A 25,230-nucleotide genomic window follows, 5' to 3' on the forward strand; every position below is an offset into this window, starting at 1 on the left:
TCTGGGAGCCTAAGGGATACTTTGGGCCTGGGCCTGCTTTTGCCCTTGGGTCAGGCCCTTTCTCACAGCTTATCCTTGGAGTTTGCTTCGATCCCTCTCCCATTTGGAACAGTTTCCACCCTTTCTCCGACCTCCTTCGACTGTTATCCCTCCCTCCTTCCCTCCTTCCCTCCTTCCCTCCTTCCCTCCTTCCCTCCTTCCCTCCTTCCTGGCATTCTGTCCCCATCTCCCCACCCCATGCATCCCTTCTCATTAGGCAGGTCTTCCTCTCTCTCTTCCTCTCCACCTCTCTCCTGATTCTCTTCCTCACTCCCAGTCCACCCCCCCCCCCACACACACACCTCAGACTGTCCCCATCTCTCCCAGCCCCTTCTGCCTGAGTGTTTCTCCAAAGCCTTCCCCCTTCCCCATCTCTGTTCTTCCTCCATCCACATTCTTCCTCTGTCCCCTCCTCCTCCTCTACCCTCTTCCACTCTTCTCTTTTCCCCACCCTCGATCTTCCCCCACTCCTTGCTCCTCCACCCCCACCCCCAAACAGGCCAACGTGTGTTATTTTATTTGTCTAGAGAGAGCCTATTTGTTCAGTGATGTGTGGCCTCCTGGTCGCCTGCTTTAATGGGGGACGCGGAGGCTGGGTTTCTGTGAACATTAGCATACAGCTGCCGGGCTCCCGCCCAGGCCCCGCGCTTACTTTCTGCCGGCCTTATCTTCACTTCTCTCAGCCAGAAAACAATCAACAGCTCCTCACACACGCGACTTCCCAGCCCTGGCCTGGCCCTGCTAAGACAGACTCACCCAATTGCATTCTGTCTTCTCTCTCTCTCTCTCTCTCTCTCTCTCTCTCTCTCTCTCTCTCTCTCTCTCTCTCTCCCCCTTTAAGGATAAATATTGATTGCCTGATCTTAATCCTCCAAGCATATTCTTTCTCTCTCTCTCTCTCTCTCTCTCTCTCTCTCTCTCTCTCTCTCTCTCTCTCTCTCTCTCTCTCCTGTGATATTTGAGTGTGATAAACCAAAAGGAAGGAGCCATCTGTGGCAAGGAGGAAGCTACATTTCTTATTTAAGAACTGACATCTGTGAGAAAAACATTAGAGGCATCTGTGAAGCAGTGTTTGGAAATTTAACTTTGGCGTTTCTCTTCACAATATTCTTTGGTTACAAACAATAGAATCCCCAGATCAGGTGGGGACCCTGAGATGTTCTCTTTGCATCTTTATTGTGGGCTCTATCATCCAGAGTCCTTCCTGTGCCAGTTTCAGGCTGTGAGAGCTTCATTTCTTAGGAAACTTGTTCTTAACGGCTGCACATATATTCCAAACCCCCCTAGATTCAGGAACTTGCTTTCTAAGAGTGGGACAAGGATTAAAATGTCACCCGACACCCTCTGTAGGCCACGATATGCTTCAGATATCCTCACACCTGTTGTGATGCCCACAGCTACCTTTTTAAAGGCAGCAAAGAAAACACTGCAGTTAGCAGATTTATGCGGGGACTTGCTGTTAAGGTTAATGTAGTCCTCCGGGGTCACTTTTGTGTAACTAGAGGCTTTATCATGGTAATAGTTGCTCACAAAAGTCATAACTGTTAAACCAGCTCGCTGACTTTGTTCTGTAACCTCTAGCCCAGTGTCCCAGGGCCTGGCACCCAAATGCTCTACATTTGCTGATGAGGTTGACCCAGGACGTCTCAGGAAAGGGACGAGGGAAGGAAGAGTGTCTGGTGCCTGAGCTGACACCCCTGAAATATGTGCTGGGTGTGAATTCTGAAGCATGGGCCAGCAGCGATTGGTTGGGCTGCATTCAAGTGCTCGTCTGTAGCAGCTGGGCCACCGCTGCCCTCCCCTCACAGTCCCACGTTTGTGTAGAGCCCATGTGTGAAGGCACGAGTGACATTGACTTGCTTTTATCTGGTGCAGAAAAGACAGTGTCCCAGAACAAGTCTGCTGTGAGAAATGTCAAACAACCTGGTTGCTCTAAGTGCTCGGAAAGCTTGTGGCAGAGCGATTAGACTTCTGGCTCCCCACCCCCCTGCCCACTTTGCCTTGCGGGGTGGGTGGGTGGGGGGTGCTGGGAGAATCTTGCCTTTGTGTGGCTGAGTGGGGAGGTCCGGGTGATATAACCCATACTTGTGTTCATAAAAAACTATTTCAAGCCCTACTGTGGGTCGGTTGTGCCGCACTGCTTCTGTTTGTGCCTGAGTTCATATGCTTTGGGGATGGGCAATTAAAACTTGCTTTAATTAGAAGAGAAAAGAAGGCTCCTTCCTTCCTTCCTTCCTTTTTTTTTTTTGTCTTTCTTCTTTAGATGGTTTTACTTTGCAGCCCAGACTGGCCTCAGACTCACTATATAATATAGATCACTGCTTTTGAATTCATAGCGATCCTCCTGTCTCCGCTCTGCTAGGTCTGCGGGGAAGGGAAAAAGTCTGGTCCTGCCCTACCTCACTCCTCCGGAGAGCAGTGTCAAACAATATGAGCTAGAGTAATGTCCCTCTCCATTTCAGAATTTGAGATCTGTATATGAATTTCCTGGTCTTCTATTTTTTTTTTTCTTAGCCTTTGTGTTCATGGTCAGCAAAATGAATACAAACAAACAAACAGGAAGGCTCCGAAAGTAGCCTCCTTGGTTTCAAAGGGTCAGGTAGGTTCCACCTGCTCCTCCTGAGGGGGGATTACAGATTTAATTTCTCCTTCTCTGTTTACCAATTTCCCATTCTGGCACATAATTTTCTTTTTATATCACCCACTATTAATCGGCACACATAGGAAGGGCTAATGGGACTGGCAGCAGAACATTCCCGGAAATCGAATAGAATCACACACAAGGTTTAAAAAAACAAAAACAAACAAGTTTTGCTTTGTAGGAGCTCTTTTTATCGCTGGGGTGGCTTATTCTGCTCCGAACATGCCTGTGTTTGTAAAGTTCCCTGGCTTAGCAGGGCTACACAGCCTAGCGCCACCTACTGGAATATGCGGAAAACACGGGAGGAAAAGAGTGTATAAGAGTGGGGGCTGGGGGTTGGGGTGTTCTGTCAGCACTTGGCTGACAGAGAGTGGAAGTGATGCCAGGGGGGACGCTGGCTACAGCTAAATGATGCCTGGCCATGCGTACATGGGCAGGTGGTACTGGTTGTAATGAAGGTAATCTAGGATGCTCTTCTCCAGCAGGCTTTTGTAGATGGAATCCTCAAAAACCCTTTGGAGGTATTTCTGGGGCTTCTCATTCATGTTTATTTCTTCCTCCTCTAACTGGTAGGCTATCTGCTCCATGGTAGGCTTGTCTTCCTCCTGTGAATGCAGTTAAGAGACCAGAGTCAGAGCTTCCTGACACTCACGGTGGGGCAGAGGCAGCTCCCCAAGGGTAGGAGCTTTGTCTATCTTGGTAGAAATTCTTCATAAAGGTGATGTCTTAGTCAGGGTTTCTATTCCTGCACAAGAAGCAAGCTGGGGAGGAAAGGGTTTATTCAGCTTACATTTCCACATTGCTGTTGATCACCAAAGGAAGTCAGGACTGGAACTCAAGCAAGTCAGGAGGCAGGAGCTGATGCAAAGGCCATGGAGGGATGTTCTTTACTGGCTTGCTTCCCTTGGCTTGCTCAGCTTGCTCTCTTATAGAACCAAGACTACCAGCCCAGGATGGTCCCACCCACAAGGGGCCCTCCCCCATTCATCACTAGTTGAGAAAAATGCCTTACAGCTGGATCTCATGGAGGCATTTTTCTCAACTGAAGCTCCTTTCCCTGTGATAACTCCAGCCTGTGTCAAGTTGACATACAAAACCAGCCAGGGCAGGTGACAAAACACATACACTGCACAGTTATTCTTATCATTTCCAGTGGACAGTTAAGTACACTCACAGTGTTGCACAACCGTCATCCCATCATCCATCTGTCTTCAGAGTTTGCATCCCAGATCACAGAAACTGTCTCTGCCAACAGGAATACACGGTCCTGAACCCCGTCCACCCCCAGTCCCTGGCTCCTTCCTAGGGCACCTCAAGCAACTGCAGCCACACACTGTTTATGTTTTCCTGTAAGGATTCTATTTATCAGGTAGCCTGATTTTTACCAAGGATGGTAATTATAAGTCTGTTATGTTTGTTTTTCAGATAAAATTATCCGCTTGCTTTAATATTTGGGCAAGAAACCTTCTAGATGGTTTATTGCCTTGGATCTTGGCCAAGGGGTAGAGTTTAAGAACCTCAGATGTTCTCAGCACAAATTCTTATTAACATCCTTAAACACAGGACTCAGCAAGAATGAAGTAATTTGAGACTACACTTAATCCACAAAGTGTAGAGGTTTTCTTACACATAGCCAGGTGGTGAAGGTGCACACCTTTAATCCCAACACTTGGGAAGCAGAGGCAGGCACGTGTCTGTGAGTTTGAGGCCAACCTGGTCTACAGAACAAGTTCCAGGACAACCAAGGCTACACAGAGAAATCCCGTCTAAAAAAAATACCAAACCAAACCAAAAAACCGTTTTGTTCCCAAACACACAAGTTGAAAGGCTGAACTGCACACACCTCCCCCCTGCACACCACTCAAATTCCCAGAGTGGTCCCTGCTGTGGGGTTTTGCCCATCTATAGCAGGGTTGTGACTAAGGATTTTGAGCTGGTGTGCTCTTGCCAGCACAGTGACAGTGACTACTGATCCCTCAAACCAAAGTCACAGTGTATTTACACCGACTTCCAAATAGAAATAACAACAACAATAATAATAGTAATAGTTATTTGTGAGGTCCTACTGTACCATCACAGATGGAGGGCTCACACTGAGTGGAGGGACATTATCATCTGGCTGTTTAAGCAAGACAGGACCAGGTTGGGGAGATTATAAACACAGAGTTTAGAACAGTCGGGGCAAGGCACAGAAACTGAGACTGAAAGCTGAACAGTGGTTTGGGGAGAGGCAACCGATGCTTGGACCTAAGAGATGGAGCCGGAAGCATTAAGGTGCCAGCACAGCCTGGGGATATAATCTGTTGTCTACATGAAGCTGGCTCTTTCTTCAGTTGTTCTGGGGGGATTCTATTTGATCATCATGAAACACTGAACTGACAGAAAGTGGGGCTTGTTACTGCACAAGGCTGCTCTACAGTGGGAAGGGCTGTAGCACCTGTGGCCTTTTCCCCTCACCCTGTGCGTACCTGCCTCAGGCTCATCTCAAAGTGTTCCATGCCCTGTGTAACCTATTGTGTCTGCCTTCTCTCACTTAGCATAATGTCTTGGCTTTTTCTAGTCTTCTGAACATTTCCTTGTTTTTAAATTTTATTTTTAACTCATGACAAGTGTATATTCATGGGGCACCGTGTGATGTTATGATGCACATATGCACTGTGAGATGCAGAGGCCAAGTGGCATATCAGGCGCCATCTACACTCACCACCTCGGTGCTGAGAACATTTAAAACACACCCTCATGACAAACTTGAAACAACTGGGCATAACTGTTAGTGTCAGTTACCAGGCTGTACGATAGGTGACTAAAACTTACTCCTGTCAAGACAACATGCCTCTTTTCCCCATCTTCCCCGCCTAGTCAGCTGTCTGCAACAACTACTCTAGGCTTGTGATGGTTTGTATATTCTTGGACCATTTGGAGGTGTGGCCTTGTTGGAATAGGTGTGTCACTGTGGGTGTGGGCTTAAGACCCTCACCCTAGTTGCCTGGAAGTCAGTCTTCCACTAGCAGCCTTTGAATGAAGACATAGGACTCTCAGCTCTGCCTGCGCCATGCCTGCCTGGATGCTGCCATGCTCCCACCTTGATGATAATGGACTGAACCTCTGAACCTGTAAGCCAGCCCCAATTAAATGTTGTTTTTTTATATAAGACTTGCCTTAGTCATGGTGTCTGTTCACAGCAGTAAAACCCTAACTAAGACAGGGCTCTTGTCCTATGTTTGCCTTTCCTGTGAGTTTATGCAGAACTTGGCTTCTTCCACTTCCTTCCAGGTCAATCCACATTGTTGCACAGAACAACTCTTTTTTTTTTTTTTTTTTTAGGGCTGAATAGTTTTCCACCATGCGATATACATTCCATCGTATACACACCACATTCTCTTTACTCCTTAAGTCACGGATGGGCAACTATGTAGGTCCTGTATCTTGGCTATTGATGCTGCAGTGAACACGAGACCTTAGGTTACTTTCCTCACACTAATTTCTTTATGAACTCCTCTTGAGATGCACTCAGATGTGGAACTGCTGATTACACTGTGACTCTGTCTGTGTCCCCTATGCTGTTTTCCATGATGACCCTCACTTATGCTCCCACCAACAGTGATTGTTCAACAGGTTCCTTTTGTCTGTGTCTTGCCCAGTCTGATGTCTTACCTCTCAGCGTTTTTATAATAGGCATTCTAACACGGTCTGGTGGTAGCTTGCTGTGTTTTTAGTTTCAATCCTTGGTGGTGTTAACCATTTTTTTTCATGTTTACATGCTGATCATTTAATCTATAGGTCTCCTTTTGACAAATGTCTGTTCAGGCCATTTCCCTATTTAAAAAGTTTAGCCATCTGTTTCGTTAGTCTATTGACTGGGTTCCTCAAAGACTTTAGATGTTAGCCCCCGTCCCACGTGTGACTGCAAATTCCTTTTTTGACACCTGTGAGCCAGGTGAGCTCTGACACTTCTTTGTTGTAGGGAAGCTTTCCAGTTTGACATAGACCCACTTCTCTATTTCTGCTTTTTCTTGCCTGTGCTTGGGGCATATCTAGAAAATCCCTGCCTAGATTTCAAGAAGTCTTCCTCCTGTCTTCTTTAAGAGTTTCATGGTGTCTGTTTTATAAGTGTTTTGAGAAGTCTTCAGTTTTGTTCTTTGGTATGTGAATGTCTGATTTTCATACAGTCCTTATTGAAGAGTCTGTCCTGTTGTCACTATATAGTACCTCTGTTTTTGTTTTTGTTTTTAAATCAGTTGACTAGCGAGCTGGAGAGATGGCTCAGGGGTTAAGAGTAGCGGCTGCTTTCCCAGAGGGCCAGAGTTTGATTCCCAGCACTGACATGGTGGCTGGCATGTCTGTAACTCCAATTTTGGGGGGAGGGGGGATCTGATGCCCTCTTCTGGCTGCTCTGTGAACTAAGTATGCAAATGTGCCCTGCTGATGTACATGCAAGGCAAAACACCCACTTGTGGGAAATAAAAATTTAAAACAAAACACCTAAAAATCAATTTACCAAATACATTGCATTCCTGTAAGAAGTTATCAAAAAAAATTAAAATTTTTTAAAAGGAGTACTCCCAGCAGATTAAAAACCCTTGGTTGTAAAAGCATGGGTACATTTCTGGGCTCTCCTTTTCCTACCCTGTTGGTCAGTGTATTTGTTTTTATTCTAGCATCATGCTGTGTTGGCTACTGTAGCATTGACATGTATTTCAAAATTAGGTGGCATGGAGTTCCCACCTTTATTCCTCTTGTTTCTGCTATTCTGATCTTCTGTGGTTCCATATAAACAGTTTTGTTTTGTTTTGTTTTTTTCTGTTTCTGTGCAAACAGCCATTGGAATTTTTCAGGGATAACACTGGATCTTGTGTAGCTTTGGGTGATGTTGAGAGGGTAACGGTTTTCATTCTCCTAAGGCGGGCAGGGTAATGTCCTATTTACTTCTGTCATCTTCAACTTCTTTATTTCACTTTGGCTTCAGTCTTAGGTGTCAGAAAGGCTGAATGGTGCTGGAAGGACATGAGGCCGAAGGGCCTCAGAGGGAACTTCGAGTTGGGGGTGTGGCCTTTCCTGGAGACATTTGCTGGTCAGGCCTGGGGCCACCAGAGTGTAGAGGCAGTATGGGTGTCACAATCCTCCCTTGAGGAGTATTACCTGCTCTTTAAGGTGGTAGCTCTCCAGAGAGTTACAGGACATGGCAGGGAACCTCTGGTGGAGCTGCTGACTGGAAGGGACTAGAAGGTGGCTGGAGGCCTAGAGAGAGCCCTGGGGTCTATTGCAGTTGAAGCAGGAGACAGAACACCAGACCTGAGGGCAGCTGATCTGAGCAGTCTCTTCCTGGCTGCCTGGGTTATTTTGGTTTTGTTGCTGTTGTGGGGGTGGGAGCCTTGGAGGGATCATGCGCTCAATCACCAATATTTTATGCCTTTTTAAAAATTTTATTTTATGTCTACAGATTCTTTACGGCATTGGTTACTTTTATTCTGAAAAAAATTAATGCTATTGTAAACAAGCCTGTTTTCTTAATTTCTTTTTCCATGAGATCATTGCTAGTGCTTTGCTTTTCTGTCCTGCTACTGACTGCTAATCAGATGGGTTTTCCTCCTCCTCTTCCTCTTCCTCTTCCTCCTCCTCTTCCTCCTCCTCCTCCTCCTCCTTCTTCCTCTCTCTCTCTCCCCCCCCCTTTCCATGCACACATGCATGTGCGAGTGCATGCATGCATTCCTCTGTGCACGAACGTTTCCCCCAGTCTCTGCGCATGCGTGCGCATGCGTGCATGATGTACCGTTCTCACAGGATGGGCTCTCAGCTCCCAGCTCCATGTACCCCATAGCACCCCTGCCCTTCTGAATTCCTTCTGGTTGTGGCATTTTCTCACAGCAGTCACAGGAGGATGGCTAAATCCAAGTCCCTGACTCTGTTTTCTTGCCTAGCTGTTCTGGCTGCGGCCATTAGAATGTACTCTTATAGAATGGACTGGGCAAGAATGGTGATCATTTCCTGTCTCTGATCTCTGTGTAGGGTGCTGTGAGCTTGTATTGTGGGGATAGAAGGTTGTGTCTCTGCTGAGACAAGCACGTGGCTTTTGTTCTGAAATATGATTTGGGGACTCATTTACATTCACGGCTGTACTATTACACTGTCTGAAGAGACCACATTTGTTTATCCAATGATATGCTGATGGGGGTGTGGGTTGTTTCCTCTGGTTAGCTGTTCTGGGTGCTTTGAATATTTGTGTACAGGTATTCATTTAAATAACATTCAAGTCTTCAAAGAAAACCAGATACCTAAATGTATAGTTGCTGGGTCAGAGGATGATTCTCTGTGACAGTTTTAGTACTCTATTCTTTATAGCAACTCCTTAATTTTACATCCTCACTAGCAGCTATGTAAGAATGCCATTTCAGGCACATTTACTGACTTAAAAAAGATTTATTCATTTTTAATAGTATAAGTGTTTCAGCTCCATGTGTCATCTATGCACTATATGTGAGCACTGTGCAGGAAGAGTCCAGAAGAGGGCGTCAGATCCCTGGACTTAGAGTTACTGACAACTAGGAACTGACATGTGGGTGCTGAGAATCCAACCAAGATTTCTGCTGAGAACAGCCAGTGCTCTTATCTGACGAGTGATCTCTCTATGGCCCTGTCCTTTTATCTATCTACTACCTATCGATCTATCATTTATCTATCACCTATTTATATCTATCTATCTATCCATCCATCTATCATCTGTCATCTATCTATATATATATATCAGCTATATGTCAACTACTTATATCTATTATCTATCATTTATCTATCATCTATTTATATCTATGTATCTATCTATCAGCCATCATCTATCATCTATTTATAGTTATCTGTCACCTATGTCTATCAACTACTATATCTATCTATTATCTATTTATATCTATCATCTATTTATATTTATCTACCTATATATCTCTATCAACTATATCTGTCATCTACATATCTATCATCTATTTATATCTACATAGTTATGTATTATCTATCACCTATTTGTATCTGTCTCTATGAGTGTGAAATGGTATGTTATTGTAGCTTTGGCTCTGTTGCTCTGATGATTAATATTATTGAGCATCTTTCATAAATGAACATATATGTGACCTCCACCTTTTTGTTTGCTTGTTTCTTCATTTACTCCTGGAACTCGCGGTATAACTGAGACTAGTCTTGATCCTCCTGCCTCAGCCTCTCAAATGCTGGGCTTCCAGGCCTGAGCGCCAGTGTCTGGCTACATCCGGACTTTCAGTTTTATTCTGTTAGTATAGTTAATATCGTTAACATGGCTTATGAAGTACCACATTGATTGGCTACTGTTGCTCTGAAGTAAGGTAATTAGAGAGTGTGAGGGCGTTAGCTTCACTCTGCTGTCCCCGGAAGGTACTTTTAGCTATTTGAAAGCTCTTGCATTTCTATGTGAATTTTCTGTGTTTATAAAAAAATGCCTTTGGGTTTTTGACAGGACTTCATAAAATCAGTGGACTGTTTTGGATGCTGCTGCCATCTAAACAAAATAGTTGCTAAGAATAAGATAGAGTTTGATATTCTATCTATCTATCTGTCTGTCTGTCTATCTATTATCTATCTATCTATCTATCTATCTATCTATCTATCTATCTATCTATCTATCATCTATCTACGCCTTTGAATCTTCCAGAACAGTGTACATCTTTCAGTGTCCAGTCTTGTGCTACTTTAATTAACTTGACCCCCAGGTATTCAGTTCTTTCTGATGTCCCCTCAAGTGAGATTATTTTCCTAATTTCATTTTCACTGAAGTACTGTAGACAGCTGACTGCTGCATGCCCACTGTACCGAGCAGTTCTGCCAAGTGCGCGCACTGGCTTGATTATTTTCTAGATTCGTTAGAATTGTGTCATCTGAGAAAAGCCATCATTTTACTTATTCCTTTCCAACGTAGGTGCCTCTTTTTTCTTTTCTTTTTTTTCTTGTTTCATTGCTCTGGCTGCAAGACCTTTAATTGTCTTCCAGGGGGGATGTTGAATGTATGTGGTGGAGGGAGACACCTTTGTCTTACTGCAGATCTCAGGAGTAAGACTCTAGCTATACAGATCACCCACTACCCAGTCTGACACTCGCTATGGCTGTTTCATGATCTATCAAATAGGAGAAGTTTCCTCCTACTGCTAGGGTGTGTGTGTGTGTGTGTGTGTGTGTGTGTGTGTGTGTGTGTGTGAATGAATGCCCATGGAGGCCAACTGAAGGCACAGGGTCCACTGGGGCTGGAGTGGAGCTGTTGAGCAGCCTGATATGGGTGCTGGGATCTGAACTTGGGTCCCCACTTAGCCACTGAGCCATCTCTATAGACCCTACTGCTACTCTTTAAGCTATGCCATGCCCTTTCTTTTTGTTCTATTTTTGAAAACAGCATCTCATATATCATGCAGAAGGTATCTTAAAACTTGCATCTAGCTAAGGATACCCTTGACCCCATGACCCCTCAGCCCCTTCCTCCCACATACTGAGGTTACAGGTGTTCAACACCACACCTGGCCTTCGGTTTTTGCTTGGTTGCTTGGTTGCTTGGTTGCTTGGTTGCTTGGTTGCTTGGTTGCTTGGTTGCTTGGTTGCTTGGTTGGTTGCTTGGTTGCTTGGTTGCTTGGTTGCTTGGTTGGTTGGTTGGTTGCTTGGTTGCTTGTTTGTTTTCCAGATGAGAGGATGATGCTCTCTTTCCCTCACATCGGCTTCTTTCTCTGTATGCTGGCTGACTCACACTCCCGGGGTAAATCCCATGTGGTAATGACGTATAATCCTTTTAACATGCTGTTGGAGTTGGTTTGCTAATCTTCTGTTGAAGGTTTTTTACATCCAAATCCATAAGGGATACTGGCCCATTGGTTGCTTTTTCTTCACATTTATTTTGGTGATGCCTTTGCTTGGCTGTGGTATCACAGGAAAGGTCGCTTCTCCTCTTTGTTTTTGAAGAGTTCAGGGGAGACGGAAGTTAATTCTTTAAACGTTTTGTATAAGTCATTAATGAAGTCTGAGTTTAACCTTTGTGGAGATGTGTGTCTGCTTTCAAGTGCCCATGGAAAGCAGAGGTTTGCTTTGGGTGTTTCCCTCGGGGGCCAGCTATGGTGTGCTTTGAGGCAGCGTCTCTCACTGGTCGGGACCCAGGCAGGAAGGGTAGGGTGGCCGACCAGTGAGTCTCGGGGCTCTGCTTTCTAAGCACTGGGCTCACAAGGGCATCAAGTGCCTGTCATACATGCAACCTGGCTTTTCATGCAGGGTCTGGGGACGCCGTGTGTGTACACAGTGAGCACACACTCACTGAGTCCCCTGCCCTGGGGACGCCGTGTGTGTACACAGTGAGCACACACTCACTGAGTCCCCTGCCCTGCGGAGAGGGTTTGTTTACTGATTACATCTCTCTGAAGACTTTCTGTTTCTTCTTGGGTCAGTTTCTAGTTTCCGTGTTTCGAGGAGTTTGTCACTCTTGTAACTGATGGCACAGAGTTATTCCTAGTAGTCTCTTTAAGTCCTTTCTTATTTTATAAGGATATAGGAATGTCTTCAGTTTTGTTCTGGCTCAGTAATTTATAAGTCTGGCCAAAGGTTTAGGATTTGGTTGATCTTTCAAACAACAGCTTCTATTCTCACTGACTTTTTTATTTGCCTAGTCTCTATTTCACTTTTCTCTGCTATATATTTTTTCTTTTAAAGAATCTTTCTTTCTTCTGATGGTGACTTTAGCTTTTGTTCTTTCTCTGGTTCCTTAAGATATGACACTAGGTTATTATTTGAAATTTGTTTTTTTACAAATAGATTTATTTTTCTGTTTGTGCATGCGTGATGTGTGTGTGTATAGTGTGTGCCGGCTCCTTCTGCAGACATCAGAAAAGGGTGTCAGGTCCCCTGGAGCTGGAGTTACAGATGGCTGTGAGTTGCCCTGCACGGCTGCTGGGAACAGAACCCGGCTCCTCTGGAAGACCAGCAAACACTTACCCATTTTGCTCTCTCTCCAGCCCAATCTTTCCTGTTTAAAGAGTTGGCCTTCTGCAAACAATGTTTTGAGTTTCGTGTTTCCACCTGTGCTCGTTCTGTGTATGGCTAGCATACCTTCTTTGACCCGCTCACTGGTTTCTTGAGAGGGCATTTATTCAATTTCTACAGACTTGTGAAATTCCCAGTTTGCTTTCTGTGCTGGCTCCTAGTTTTACTAGGTAACTGGTTAAAATGGTTAAAAATTCACGTGGTGCAGTGTGGCTATTTTAACGTTCATTGACAGGTGCTCTGTGGCCTTGACTGTCCTATCCCGGAGGATGTTCCTCTGCAGATAAGAAGAAGGTGTTTTCTGGCGTTGCTGAACAGCTGCCCTGTGCACTGGTGCTGGCTCCACGTGGTTCACAGTCCCATGAATGTCCTCTTCCTTCCTGCCTGAAGCCTGTTCTAACCATTGCTCAAAGCGATATACTGAAGTATGCAATCCTTACTGTATATACATTTTTTCCCTTTAGTCTGTCAGCTTGGCTTCAGGGATTTGGGGGCTCTGTCATTAAGGGCCAGAGGAATTTAAGGAGTGATTTTTGACGAAAAAAAAAAAAAAAAAGATTTGACTATGGCCAGGGAGTTGTAGGCTCCACTCCTTGATAAAACGTGATGCTGGTGAATTTATCATTAACAACTGAAATACTGAGGATGCTATACTTAATGTTTGAGATCCTGCAGTGTTTTAAAGATGGGTTAGAAAGGGACAAAAATGGGTTAAAATATTTTGATGTTAAGAAAAAGAATTACTGTTATCCTTTAATGTATGCACTGATTCCATTTTTCTATTGTCAGACTCAAACAAAATTCCTGCCTGTCTGCCAGGTCATCACGTGTCCTGTCAGGCTCAGGGCTGTAACCGTCACCCCCACTTCTAGCAGGTTGTGGTGGCATTAGCAGAGCTGTCTTTTGCCACCACGGGCTTGCACACACTCCTTTTTCCACACATCCCTTCTGACGCTCTTTCAATGTCTGTCTGTCTGGAGCCTTGTCCTGTGGTATCAGAAGGTTTGCCCAAAGCTACCCTAATAGCTGAATAGCAGTAGGCCCCATGCCACATACCACCTTCTCCCTGTGGCTTTCCCAACTGATGAACAGAAATGCTAAAAGCAGGATGGTCCCCTCTGAGGTTCTTCCCCTCGTCTCTCATGGAGGCAGGCTGCATTCTCTGGCTAGAGACACCACAGAAATGCTTAGATGCCTTTAGAATGCATCGGCACAGGCTGAGAATCCACTCCTGCCTGAGTCGGCATAGGAAACAGGCTGGCAGCCAAGGTCAGGCTCTAGATGGACATTTCAGAGAGCCGTGAGGAGACCTGTCAAACGTGCTGCATGCCACCGAGTTTAACTGCTTCTGTTTCCTTTTCCTTTCTTTTTTCTCAATAATTGATCCAATATGGATGCAGCACCACGAATGCCTTAGTGCATTTCTTGTGTTCAGCATCTTGTGGTTCTCAATCTCCCTGACACTGAGACCATTTATGTTGTGTTATGTTATGTTTATGTTGTTCATGTTGTGGCGACCCTAACCATAAAATTATCTCATTGCTACCTCATAACTGTAGTTTTGTTACTGTTATGAATCGTAATGTAAATACCTGATATGCAAGAGATCTGATCTGTGACCCCAAAGGGGTCGTGATCCACAGGCTGAGACCCACTGTTAAGCAATGGTGTGATGACATGGTATCACATGGAATAGTTCCACTGCCCTAAGGTACGCTCTGTGCCTCACCATTCACCCAGCCTTCACTCACTCCTCAAATCCCTGGAAAATTAATGCTTTAGGAAATTGCATTTTATTAAAGAAAATACAGTCTACGGTAACAATTATGCTAAAGTACTTTTTTAAAAAGCGCCCTGCTTTCCAGTATTTACCTCAGAAATAGGCCGGTAACAAGAAAACACTTTGTCTATCCTAAGTGCCGTGCAAAGTGTTAACCAAGGAGCTCAAGCATGGGTTGAGAAAGCACTGTGGGCTCACCCGGGGTCAGATGAGCCTTTGCTTCAGTGATGGCACTCAGCAGATCAGCGTGAGAGGAGGGAAATGTCCTAGAGATGGTGAGCACTAGGTCTGTAATGGTGGCTCAGCTCTCAGCCTGAGCTGACCTCCTCCAGGCTCTGGGACCCATACCCATTGCTAGTATATAGTTGCCACCCCCCACCCCCATACCACAGGTTTCACCAACAGATACAATGAACTAGGGATCAAACATACTTGGGTAAAAAAAAATTACATCTGTATTGTCAATGCTCATGTGATTCCCACCCCCTCCCCGTTATCCCTAAATGATGTGGTTCAAGCTCTACGGTACTTTAGTAGGTGATTTAAGTAATCTAGAGGTGGTCTAATGTGTGCTGATGGATGTGTAGGCCCTATGCAAATACTGCTCCATTCTATATGAGGGACTTGAGCTTCTATGTGCTTTAGTGTCCTTAAGGCTACTTACATTGGGTCCAGGGAGTGTCTATACCTCCAGTTTGAATGACTTAAGCATTGTCTGACTCTCACATTTACTCATGTTGTTTCTCTTTCAAGGCCATTGTGGGACTGACTGGAATAGCCATGCTTATGGGAATTTTGACTCCTTAATGTAAATATTCCCTACTAACATTGACTCTTGGGCTTCTACCTATGAAGGCCCTAAAGCATGCCATTTTGATTTAAACTTTATAGCTATGCTTCCAATCTGAGTCTGCTTCATATTACTGCATTGCCTACATTTGGGAGCAAGCTCCTGGGGAATTGTATTGGAAATCAAGAGTAAAGACATGGGAGGCAGAGATTTGACTCTGCCCTGCTCTGGGCCTCCATTCCCGGCTGTGAATGAGCATTGAGTCTCACGCTTGTTAGCCAGACTCCTGCATAACTAACCTATGGTGGGTTATTTCACTTCAGTTTCTCCACTGGTGGAAGGTCTAGGAAGCACAAGGTTCGGTGAGGTGATGTGAGCTGGGGCTAGAACATGGTATGGGTTACAAAAACGATTTCCAGGGTGGAGAGATGGCTCAGCGGTTAAGAGCACCGACTGCTCTTCTCAAGGTCCCGAGTTCAAATCCCAGCAACCACATGGTGGTTCACAACCATTTGTAATCATATCTGATGTCCTCTTCTGGTGTGTCTGAAGACAGCTACAGTGTACTTACATATAATAAATAAATAAATCTTTAAAAAAACCCAAAAAACCAAAAATTGATTTCCTCTAGGCTGCCCAATATGGTGGCCATAGAACCTGCAGGGCTGTGGATGCTTCAAAATGGAAGAGACAAGAAGGGACGTAGGAACTGTCCATTCAGACATCAGAATGTGAGAGAAACCAATGAAGGCCCAGATATTCAAAAAGGTTCTGTCTTTCTGAGTCAGGTGGAGCCTGGGATGGATCTCTCACCACCCTGAACATAAACACTAACTTTCCTCAGCTATGCTAAGGGCTTCAGTATCAAAAGAATTGCTGTGAAGTTTCACAAATACTTCCTGATTTCCACAGAGGTATTTTCTGAGCATGGCGCCTCTCGGAAAAGAGGCCTACATTCCAGATAATTCTCTATCATCTTGATATAGACGTTTTAGTTATGAAATTAGTGTATTCTGACACTGGGGTGTGTTCTCTACATTTTTTTTCAAGACAGGGTTTCTCTGTATAGCCCTGGCTGTCCTGGAACTCACTTTGTAGACCAGGCTGGCCTCGAACTCAGAAATCCGCCTGCCTCTGCCTCCCAAGTGCTGGGATTAAAGGCATGCGCCACCACCACCCGGCTGTTCTCTACATTTTTTCCTTTATTTGTGTGTGTACGGGTGGACAGAGTCTTTGCGACAGAGTCTTGTGTAATTTGCTATGGAACAGAGAATCACCATGAACTCCTGAGCCTCCTGCTTCTACTGCTGGAATTATAGATACAAGCACACAGACACACAGAAACACACACACACACACACACACACACACACACACACACACACACACCCTCTCAGCAATAACAGACAGAAAACTAAAGAGATGAGATTTCCACTCCTCCCAGCAGGTAAAAACAACTCATATCTAGTCTTCAGCCATCATGAAGAGGAAGACACAGCTACTTGTTAAAAAAAAAAAAAAAAAAAAAAAAAAGGACACAAGAGCAGTGTCCAGCAAAGGGTTTAAGGCAAGCCACTACTTCTGAAACATTGCTGTCTCCATTTATAGACTCCAGAGTTTATCTAAGGCAGTGCAGAGGGACTAAGAAACCACTACGAGATGGGAATGTAGGGAGAAAAATCCAAATGATCAACGGCTGTCAACTGCTTACAATTTGCAAGGAATAACACCCACATGTCCACTAATCACGCTTACCTGCTTGGAGATTAAGATTTGGCGCAACTCTTTCTTGAGATCAATAAAACGATCGTGGAAGAGGGCCATGCACCACGGCTCCGTGAAGTAGCTGGTGAGAGAAGAAGAGATTCAGTTAGCCGGCAACCCTCTCATTACCACTAATAAAGTATTTACCTGCTTTTTTTGCCTTGATAAATTACAGTTCTGGCCCCATTGCAATCGTTTGCTCATAAAGAGCCTCGCAGAGCAGCCTGGCCAATCAATGTTTTAAATGGATGTTCCTGATGGAAGGCCAGGTTCCGTAATTACATTTAAAGTGGTTTAATTCAGAGCCGGGGCAGGACCCAGTGAAGAATCCTGATTTTTATCAGAATTTAAAAGCCTGAAGACTTGTAAAGAACGGCGTCTCCATTATCTGCCCTCATTTGAGAAAAACAGATTGCAGGATTGACTGGACTGCTGCACGAACAGATTAAATTTGGGTAGAAAATAACACAAATGTTGTTCATCATTAAGGTTTCTGGATTAATAATGAGCAGAAAGCAGGCCACCTCGGTGTTGCAGCCTGGCCTCTGAACGGCTGGCTGATGCTTAACTGAGCCACTCGCAGGGAAGCTGTGCTCCTGTGTTGAGATTCACTCTGAGATTTACTGCCTGGTCCCCAGAGGCCGAACAGAGCACATTTTACATGGAGGACATGGCCCCCCACCCCATTAATTCACAATGATCCAAGACAAAAGTTCTTGGAAACTGAATACATTCTTGCCATAACCAAGCACCTTTACTGACTTGTTAGCCTTTCCTTTATTGTAATGTGAAACATCATGGCGTAGTAGGTAACCCACCTTCCTCAGGCTCTGAGTCAGCCTGAGGCCACCGTGTGTGTCACTCTTCTCTGGCAGTGAGTTTGCCACCTCTGCCACTGTCCGTGGGTGCCATGGGTATGCACACAACAGGAAAAATATTGGTTTCCATCCAGAGGAGGTAGTATTGAGAAAGGGGGAATGAGTTGGGTGTGTTGGGGGCAAACCTGCAATCCCAGCATCTAGGAGCTCAAGAAAGAAGATCGGGAATTGTTTGGGGTCAAACTGGGCCGTAACATGAGTTCACGGCCAGCTTGCTCTACATAGTGAAAACCTGTCTCAAAAAGCTGGGACTCAACAGCTGTTTATTCGTCATAGTTTGGGCACCAACAGACACTCACTGCAAACACAAGCATTGCTGATCGCAGCATGATTACTCTATGGGTATAAACACATTTGGAAGGCAGTTTGACACGGTCTCCACCCAGCAAAACAAGTAGTAGGTTCCCATCCCTAAGGCCTATGTCTTCCTTAGCCATGACATACTTTTGATATTGATATAATCACATCATTTCCCCCTTCCCCTTCTACCTCCAAACATTTCCAGATACCCTTCCTTGTTCTCTTTCAAATTCATGGCTTCATTTTCATTAGTTGTTGTTTCATGCCTACCTGTATATACATAGATGGATATATATGTATATACATATTCCTAAATACCACTTGCTTAGATCGTATAATGTTATTTATATGTGTGTTTTCAGGGCTGACTTTTGGTATTGGGTAGCCAGTTGGTGTGCTTTTTCCTGGGAAGTTACTTTTCCCATTCTTAGCATTCCTGGGTTGCCGTAGTTCTTTGAGTAGGGCAGAGGCTCACAGACCTTCCCCTCCATCAGTGAACTTCTCATCAGGTTTTTCTGTATCCCCTCCCACACCCCACAGTATTCAGGAGACACCAAGGGAGATAGAGTGGAAAGACATATACAGACACTCATACACACACACACACACACACACAGACACACAGACACAAACACACACAGACACACATATACAGATACACAGACACATACAAAGAGACATACAGAGACATGCAGAGAGAGACACACACACAGGCACACAGAGAAACCCATACAGACACACCCCTCAAAACAACAACAGACATGAAAGTAGGAGGGAATCTATTACAAGAAAGGGTTCAGTAAGAGAGTGTGTGTGTGTGTGTGTGAATATAAAAGACAGTAGTGGGTTAAATGAGCAAAATACACTATACACATGTATGAAATTGTCAAAGAATAAAAATAATAAAAATCAACTTTTAAGAGACATGTTGAAAAAGTGAAAAGTCCACTGGTACATATGGGGCGGGGAAGGGGCAAGACTGAGGGTGTAGATAGCGCGGAGGACACGTGCCTAACACATACGAGGCCCTGGGTTTGATCCCTAAGGCAAGGAGGGCAAGGGAGGAGGAGGAGAGAATGAGAGATGGACAGACAGACAGGGAAGTGGCGTCTACCTTGTTGGCCCATGTAGATGACCTCTTCAGTTACTCAAGGACATCTAAGCCCAAGGAATGGCATGTCATGGATGGGGAACTTGGTAGAAATTCGGGGTCTATGTTCCTGGGCACACCTCCAGCCAGCTTCCTCAAGGGAAGGATGTCCCAGAGGGTTCCCCAGCTGGAAATGTCTTGAAGTTAAGTGTAACAACGGTCTCAGTCAAGACACCAAGCACACTCTGCTGTCACCGGCTACCACGGAAAGTCAAGTCCCTTACCACTAATCTGGGAAAGGACAGAAATACCATCTGTAAGTACAGTTTGTCCTCAATGTATTTTGCTCAGAGCCTATCTTAAACCGAAGAGAATCTTGAGTTGAATCACGGTGCACCAGGGACCGGCCCTACTTACTGCGCCGAGGATCCGTTTCTGTTCTTGTTGCGACCGTGTGCCACGGCCCATTTGCTTTCATGAAGACTTTGGGGGAAATTAATTTTTCTCTGGATATTGTCAATTCAAAAAGAAAAGGTACCGATGTGTTTCCTGATCTCTACGGGGAGTGAGAGTAAGACAAGGTCGCTCACGTTTGTAACCCAGGCAATTGGGAGGTCCTGAGTTTGAAGTCAGCCTGGGCTATGTAGTGAGACATCGGCTCACAGACAAATGGAAACCCAAACTAAGCAGTTTGCTACATACATGCATCCTCCCTGGAAATCACGGGGCCAGGGCAGAGGGACAAGAGGTGAAAGGGCCCAGATCTGCTAAGCCCAGGAGGACACACAGGGTGAGCACAGTCACAGGCTCTCCAGAGCTGAACAGGACAGGCAACCTCTGTTCCCTTGCCAGTGCCAGGCTGGGCCTGCTACTCTTTGAGGACTGGCATTCTTTGTCACTTGGCCAGCCATACACTGAGACCTAAGAAGGCCTGGGAAATGTCAACTTGTGGAACCTCGCTAACCATTTCTGGTCGATGTGGCCCAATCGTTGAGCCATTGATCTGCCTTCTCCGCAGCGCATTGGGTTATTGACAGACACACAGACACTGGGTGGGACTCTGATAGCCTGAGCAGCCTGCAGCCAGGCAGAGGAAAGCAAAGCCACACAAGTCACCGTGAGAAGTTACACTCACCGGCCTCAGAGAAAAGCACAACACATCTGTGGGGGAAGTCCTGGGCTCCAGCCAGCTCCCTTCTCCAGCCTCCCAAACTGCAGCAGCATCTGGTGTTAGCCACTGGGCCTACCTAGAGATCACACTCTCAGAGAATTACCCAGAATCCCTGTCTGCCATCCATTTGGTTTCCTGAGTCTTTAATTTGGTTAAGATAAACCTTGAGTTTCACCTTAGAAGGTGGCACTAGCCACTAGAAGGTGTTCTACCCTGGGCTAATGCTCAGTTGTGGAGGGCTTGCCTAGAATTGAGTGAGCCCTGGGTTCAAACCCAGTATGGGGGGAGGGGAGTGAGGAATGGATATGACCCAGATGATCTCCATGGAGCCAAAGCCAGCTCAAAATTCTGAGCTTCCTTGCCTGCCCTGCTGATGTGAACACCGGAGGCCATGGGGTGACACCGGCTAGGGGTGACACCGGCTAGCCCCATTTCAGCTCATTCTCTACCAGTATCTCCTTTCTTTTTGTTGTAAGCCTGTGTGACACTAGTTAGGTTCTAATCTTGCCCAGCCTCAGCCCTTTTGAACTTTCAAATGGGTGCGGGAATGGCCCTTCCTTTTGAGGCTTGCTGTCAAGAGTTCAAGGAGATACACACGTGCAACTCAGACCTGCCTTTGTGCCTCCCACAGGGCAGGGTTCTGAATGAAACACTCCTCACGGATGCCCCTCCCGAGTGCCTTACTCCACCCATGAGTCTTAGAGGCTGACAATCCCTCCTGGTGTGAGTCTGAAACTAAGGACATTATTCAAACACTTGCTTTGCTGCAGACGAGTATACTGCCTTCGTGCCTAAACACTGCTTCTGCTGGCGTTTACCTCATGATGTCACAACCTTTCTGTCCAGCAGAGCTGGGTGTGGTGGATACCTCTGGTGGCATCTGCAGTCAGGGCAGACACTGGGCTTCATTCGGTTCTAAGTACTTCCCCTCTTATTTTATCTGTGATGTTTCTTCGTACATCTCACATTAGGAGGGGCATTAATACAGTCCGCACTACAACCCAGCAGCCCACAGCTGTCTAGCTACTTATGTTGATGCTATATAAGCTCAGGCCTAATGGTCTCAGGCGAGGTTAGCATTTAGTTTTGCAGGAAGGGGGAATGCTCTTAGGGCTCTGGCCTCCCTTCCTGTCCTTCCCCGCTTACTCTGCTTGTCTTCATAGAAAGCCCAGCCGTTTTCCTCTAATTAGGCCACCAAGGGCCTGGCTAACATCAGGCCTCACAGCCACTCAGCCTTGTTCCAACCTCACCCATTTCCTATCTATTTTCTGTAAGGGAAGGAAAAAAGTATCTGTGTGCACAGAGAATCCTCCCTACCCCACCCCCATGAAACTCACAGGACAAGAAGCTACAGGAATTACCTTTGGAGAGACCATGGTTGCAAGCCAGTATAACCCCAGAAAGAGACTTTGTCACCTCTTTATTCTTTTGGTTAAATGAATTGCTCTCTAATTTTATAGGCGTGCTTAGTAGAAATACCATTAGCCAGTGCAGACAGAATAAACGCTACGCTTAAGTCATGCTTAAAAGAGTTAAATAACAAATGCGCGTTGGACAGAATTCCCTTCCACAATGGCCTTTTAAAAATGATGTCTCCTGGCTTCCACGGGAGTCTTGCAGGTACAACAGGGGACTTGAAGCAGCTCTTCCCCATCTTTGTTTCTCACAACTTAGGGTTTGTAGGGCCTAACAACGGACCATACATGTCTTCTCTTTTTCTTTCTTTCTTTTTTTTTTGTTTGCAGTGCTGAGGACTTGCAAACCTTGCACATGCTAGGCAAGGACTAAACTCTACCCCTGTAAGCATGAAAGTATAACTTGTTTATTCCTATCTATCCACCCCCATAGTGTGGGTGATGGAAAGGTGAGAACTTCAAAGCCAAGGCTGAAGTGATTGACTGAATGAACACAGAGAGAGGGAAGGAGGGATATTTCTTCCATGTGGTCAAATCCAGACTAATGAATGCAGGATGAATAATAGAATTAGAAAAGAGTCACTACTTGGCCAACAGCTCAGTAATACTCGAGTTGGGTTAGAAGTGCCGATCGATGCTCTAACGTGGGTGGAAGAAAGTAAGGAAGAAAAAAACCCCTAATGCTCTCACAGCCTCCAGGCACCGCTGACTAATTACCAAGGTAAAGGAGCACATTTCCAGGGAAGCAGCCCTGCTCCGCTGTGACTTGGTTCACAGGAGGAATGAACAGGCTACTTAGCATCCTAGGGCTCCTAATATAAGAGCCAAGAAGGAGGCAGGCTGCTTCCAAGGTACACGAGCTGAAAAGAACAGGGCATAGCAGACACACCAGAGCAGCAGAAGCTCTACAGGACCGGGGACTTGCAGCTTATAACACACCTCCCCCCCCCCCACACACACATACACACACACACACACACTTCCAGCCCGGTCCCGACAGGGTCTTACTATGTAACTCTGGCTGTCCTGGGATTCACTATGTAGATAAGCCTGGCCTCTAACTCATGGAGATTTGCCTGCCTTTTACCTTCTTAGTGTGTATCACCATGACCAGGTGGACTTGTAGCTTCTGAAAGTGCTAGTCAGGGATGGAAAAGGCTATGGGATCACCCCCAGTTGGAGAAGTTTAAGAATAGATGGCATTCAAGGAGTTTCCCAGATGGCATCCTGAGCTAGAGGAAGGGCATGAGGATGTCGGTGAGCAAGGTTCAATGACTGGAGATTCAGCTTTGTTTTAAAGTAAAGTCGTTTCCAAACTCTGATAGCTGGGCCAGCGGGATGGCGTAGCAATTTCCAGCACTCACCACCAAGACTGACAATCCAAGTTGGATTCCCAGAATCCTCATGGTGGAAGGAGACTCCCACAGTTGTCCTCTGATCTCCACGTGTGTGCTGTGGTACATGCACACCCAAACACACATACCAATGTACAATATATAAATAATAAATAAATCCAATAAAATAGTGTCAATTCTGACAATCATCTGGGGGTAATGCCAGAATGCTGTCACTCTTAGGGGACAGTGGAGCACTTAGATGCAAAGGGTTATCATATAAGTGAGCACTTTCAAGCCTTAGGAAAAAGTGGTATCTTTCCATGGAGGTGAGTGTGTGAGTGTGTATATATATGTGTATGTATGCATGCATGTATGTGTATATGTATGTGTATATGTATGTGTGTGTGTTTAAAGGGGTGTGTAGGGGAGAAAATGATAAAGCAAGTGTGATAAGATGCTTATATTTAGGGAGTCTAAGTGAAGGCCTAAGCTGTTGTTTGTTCCTTTTCTGTCACCTTTTGGAAGCCTGATGTTACTAGGGAACAGGAGCGAAGGCAAGCACTAGGTATTTTGCTTCTTCATTGCGTTACACTTAGTGAAGAGGTGACAACTGGTCCAAGCTTCCAAGCCTGTGTTCAGTGGACTTCAGTGTCCGGGCTGGGTTTGTGAGGGCACCACAGTTAGGGCTTACAGTGTGTGCATAGGAACAGGCTAATCTGAGGGAACGGCTAGATGGCCATTGACCACTGAAGAACACTCTTCACTCTCAGTGTGAGGGTGGTCTCCACTTCCATAAAATACAGAGCTCTTGCTTTAGAACCCAAAGAGATCTGAAATTACACTGGAGACCTCTGTCTTTTAAATAAAAGACTGGGGCCTAGAACAACTACCCAGACCCATATGGGCTGGCAGGGGGGCCTCAAGCCACTATGCAGAAGCCACAGCAGCCACATCATCCACAGAAGCCACAGCAGCAGCCACAGAAGCCACAGCAGCAGCCACAGCAGCCACAGCAGCAGCCACAGAAGCCACAGCAGCAGCCACAGAAGCCACAGCAGCAGCCACAGCAGCCACAGCAGCAGCCACAGAAGCCACAGCAGCAGCCACAGCAGCCACAGCAGCAGCCACAGAAGCAGCCACAGAAGCAGCCACAGCAGCAGCCACAGCAGCCACAGCAGCAGCCACAGAAGCCACAGCAGCCACAGCAGCCACAGCAGCAGCCACAGCAGCCACAGCAGCAGCCACAGAAGCCACAGCAGCAGCCACAGAAGCAGCCACAGAAGCCACAGCAGCAGCCACAGCAGCAGCCACAGCAGCCACAGCAGCAGCCACAGAAGCAGCCACAGAAGCCACAGCAGCAGCCACAGCAGCCACAGCCAGTGGGTTTCTATTGCAGAAGCTGTTAGGGACAGCAGAGAAAGAAGCTCACATAGTCCCCAACTCAAACCTAAGAAGACATCTATCTGGCCAGACTGACAGTAGCACAGTCAGAGCCGGGTGATGACATTACAAGAGAGGGAGTGACCTGATTCAAAGATGACAAGATGGTTGAAAACAAAATTCAGGAAACATGGACATTTTACAGAGGTTGATAGGGTGGAGAATGGAGAGACGCTTGCTTGAACAGTCACTGAAAGACACTGACTCTCAGGGGAACTCAGGGAGAGAGTGTGGAGCAAATTGGTGGTTTCCACTAGTACGAGAGCCCCAGGGGCCCAGTGGGGCTTTAATATTATATAAACAGAATTTTGTATGCTGGTTCGTAGCTCACTACTAGGCTTGTCAGCGTATTTTTGAACTTTTCTCCATTCCTCCATTATTATAAGGGCCCGCTATTTAAATGACGGAATGGAACCCTGTCAGTTTGTTTCTCTGAATTAACCTTTTTATTGTGCCACAGTGCAAGTGGAGAGGTCAGAAGACAACCTGTGTGAATCACTTCTCTCCTTCCGCACTGTGGGTTGTGGGCATCAAACTCAGGTCACCAGGCTTGATGGCT

The 25,230-nt window shown here is 45.8% G+C and overlaps 1 protein-coding gene across 6 annotated transcripts in view; it reads right to left on the reverse strand.

Annotated features, from left to right (window-relative positions):
- Positions 1–2,862: 2,862 nt before the first annotated feature.
- Positions 2,863–25,230, reverse strand: part of Cfap61 (cilia and flagella associated protein 61) — a 278,785-nt gene continuing 256,417 nt past the window's right edge. For all 6 annotated transcript variants that reach the window (XM_021156893.3, XM_085833584.1, XM_021156892.3 and 3 more), the window contains 2 exons: positions 17,032–17,122; positions 2,863–3,285 (listed from right to left, as the gene is read on the reverse strand). In XM_021156893.3, the coding sequence (XP_021012552.1) occupies positions 3,085–3,285; positions 17,032–17,122 (292 nt within the window). In that variant the 3' untranslated portion in view covers positions 2,863–3,084. The remainder of the gene's footprint in view (positions 3,286–17,031; positions 17,123–25,230) is intronic.

The sequence above is a fragment of the Mus caroli genome, unplaced genomic scaffold, assembly GCF_978045245.1.
Source record: "Mus caroli unplaced genomic scaffold, Mus_caroli_1 scaffold_2, whole genome shotgun sequence".
Taxonomy (NCBI): domain Eukaryota; kingdom Metazoa; phylum Chordata; class Mammalia; order Rodentia; family Muridae; genus Mus; species Mus caroli.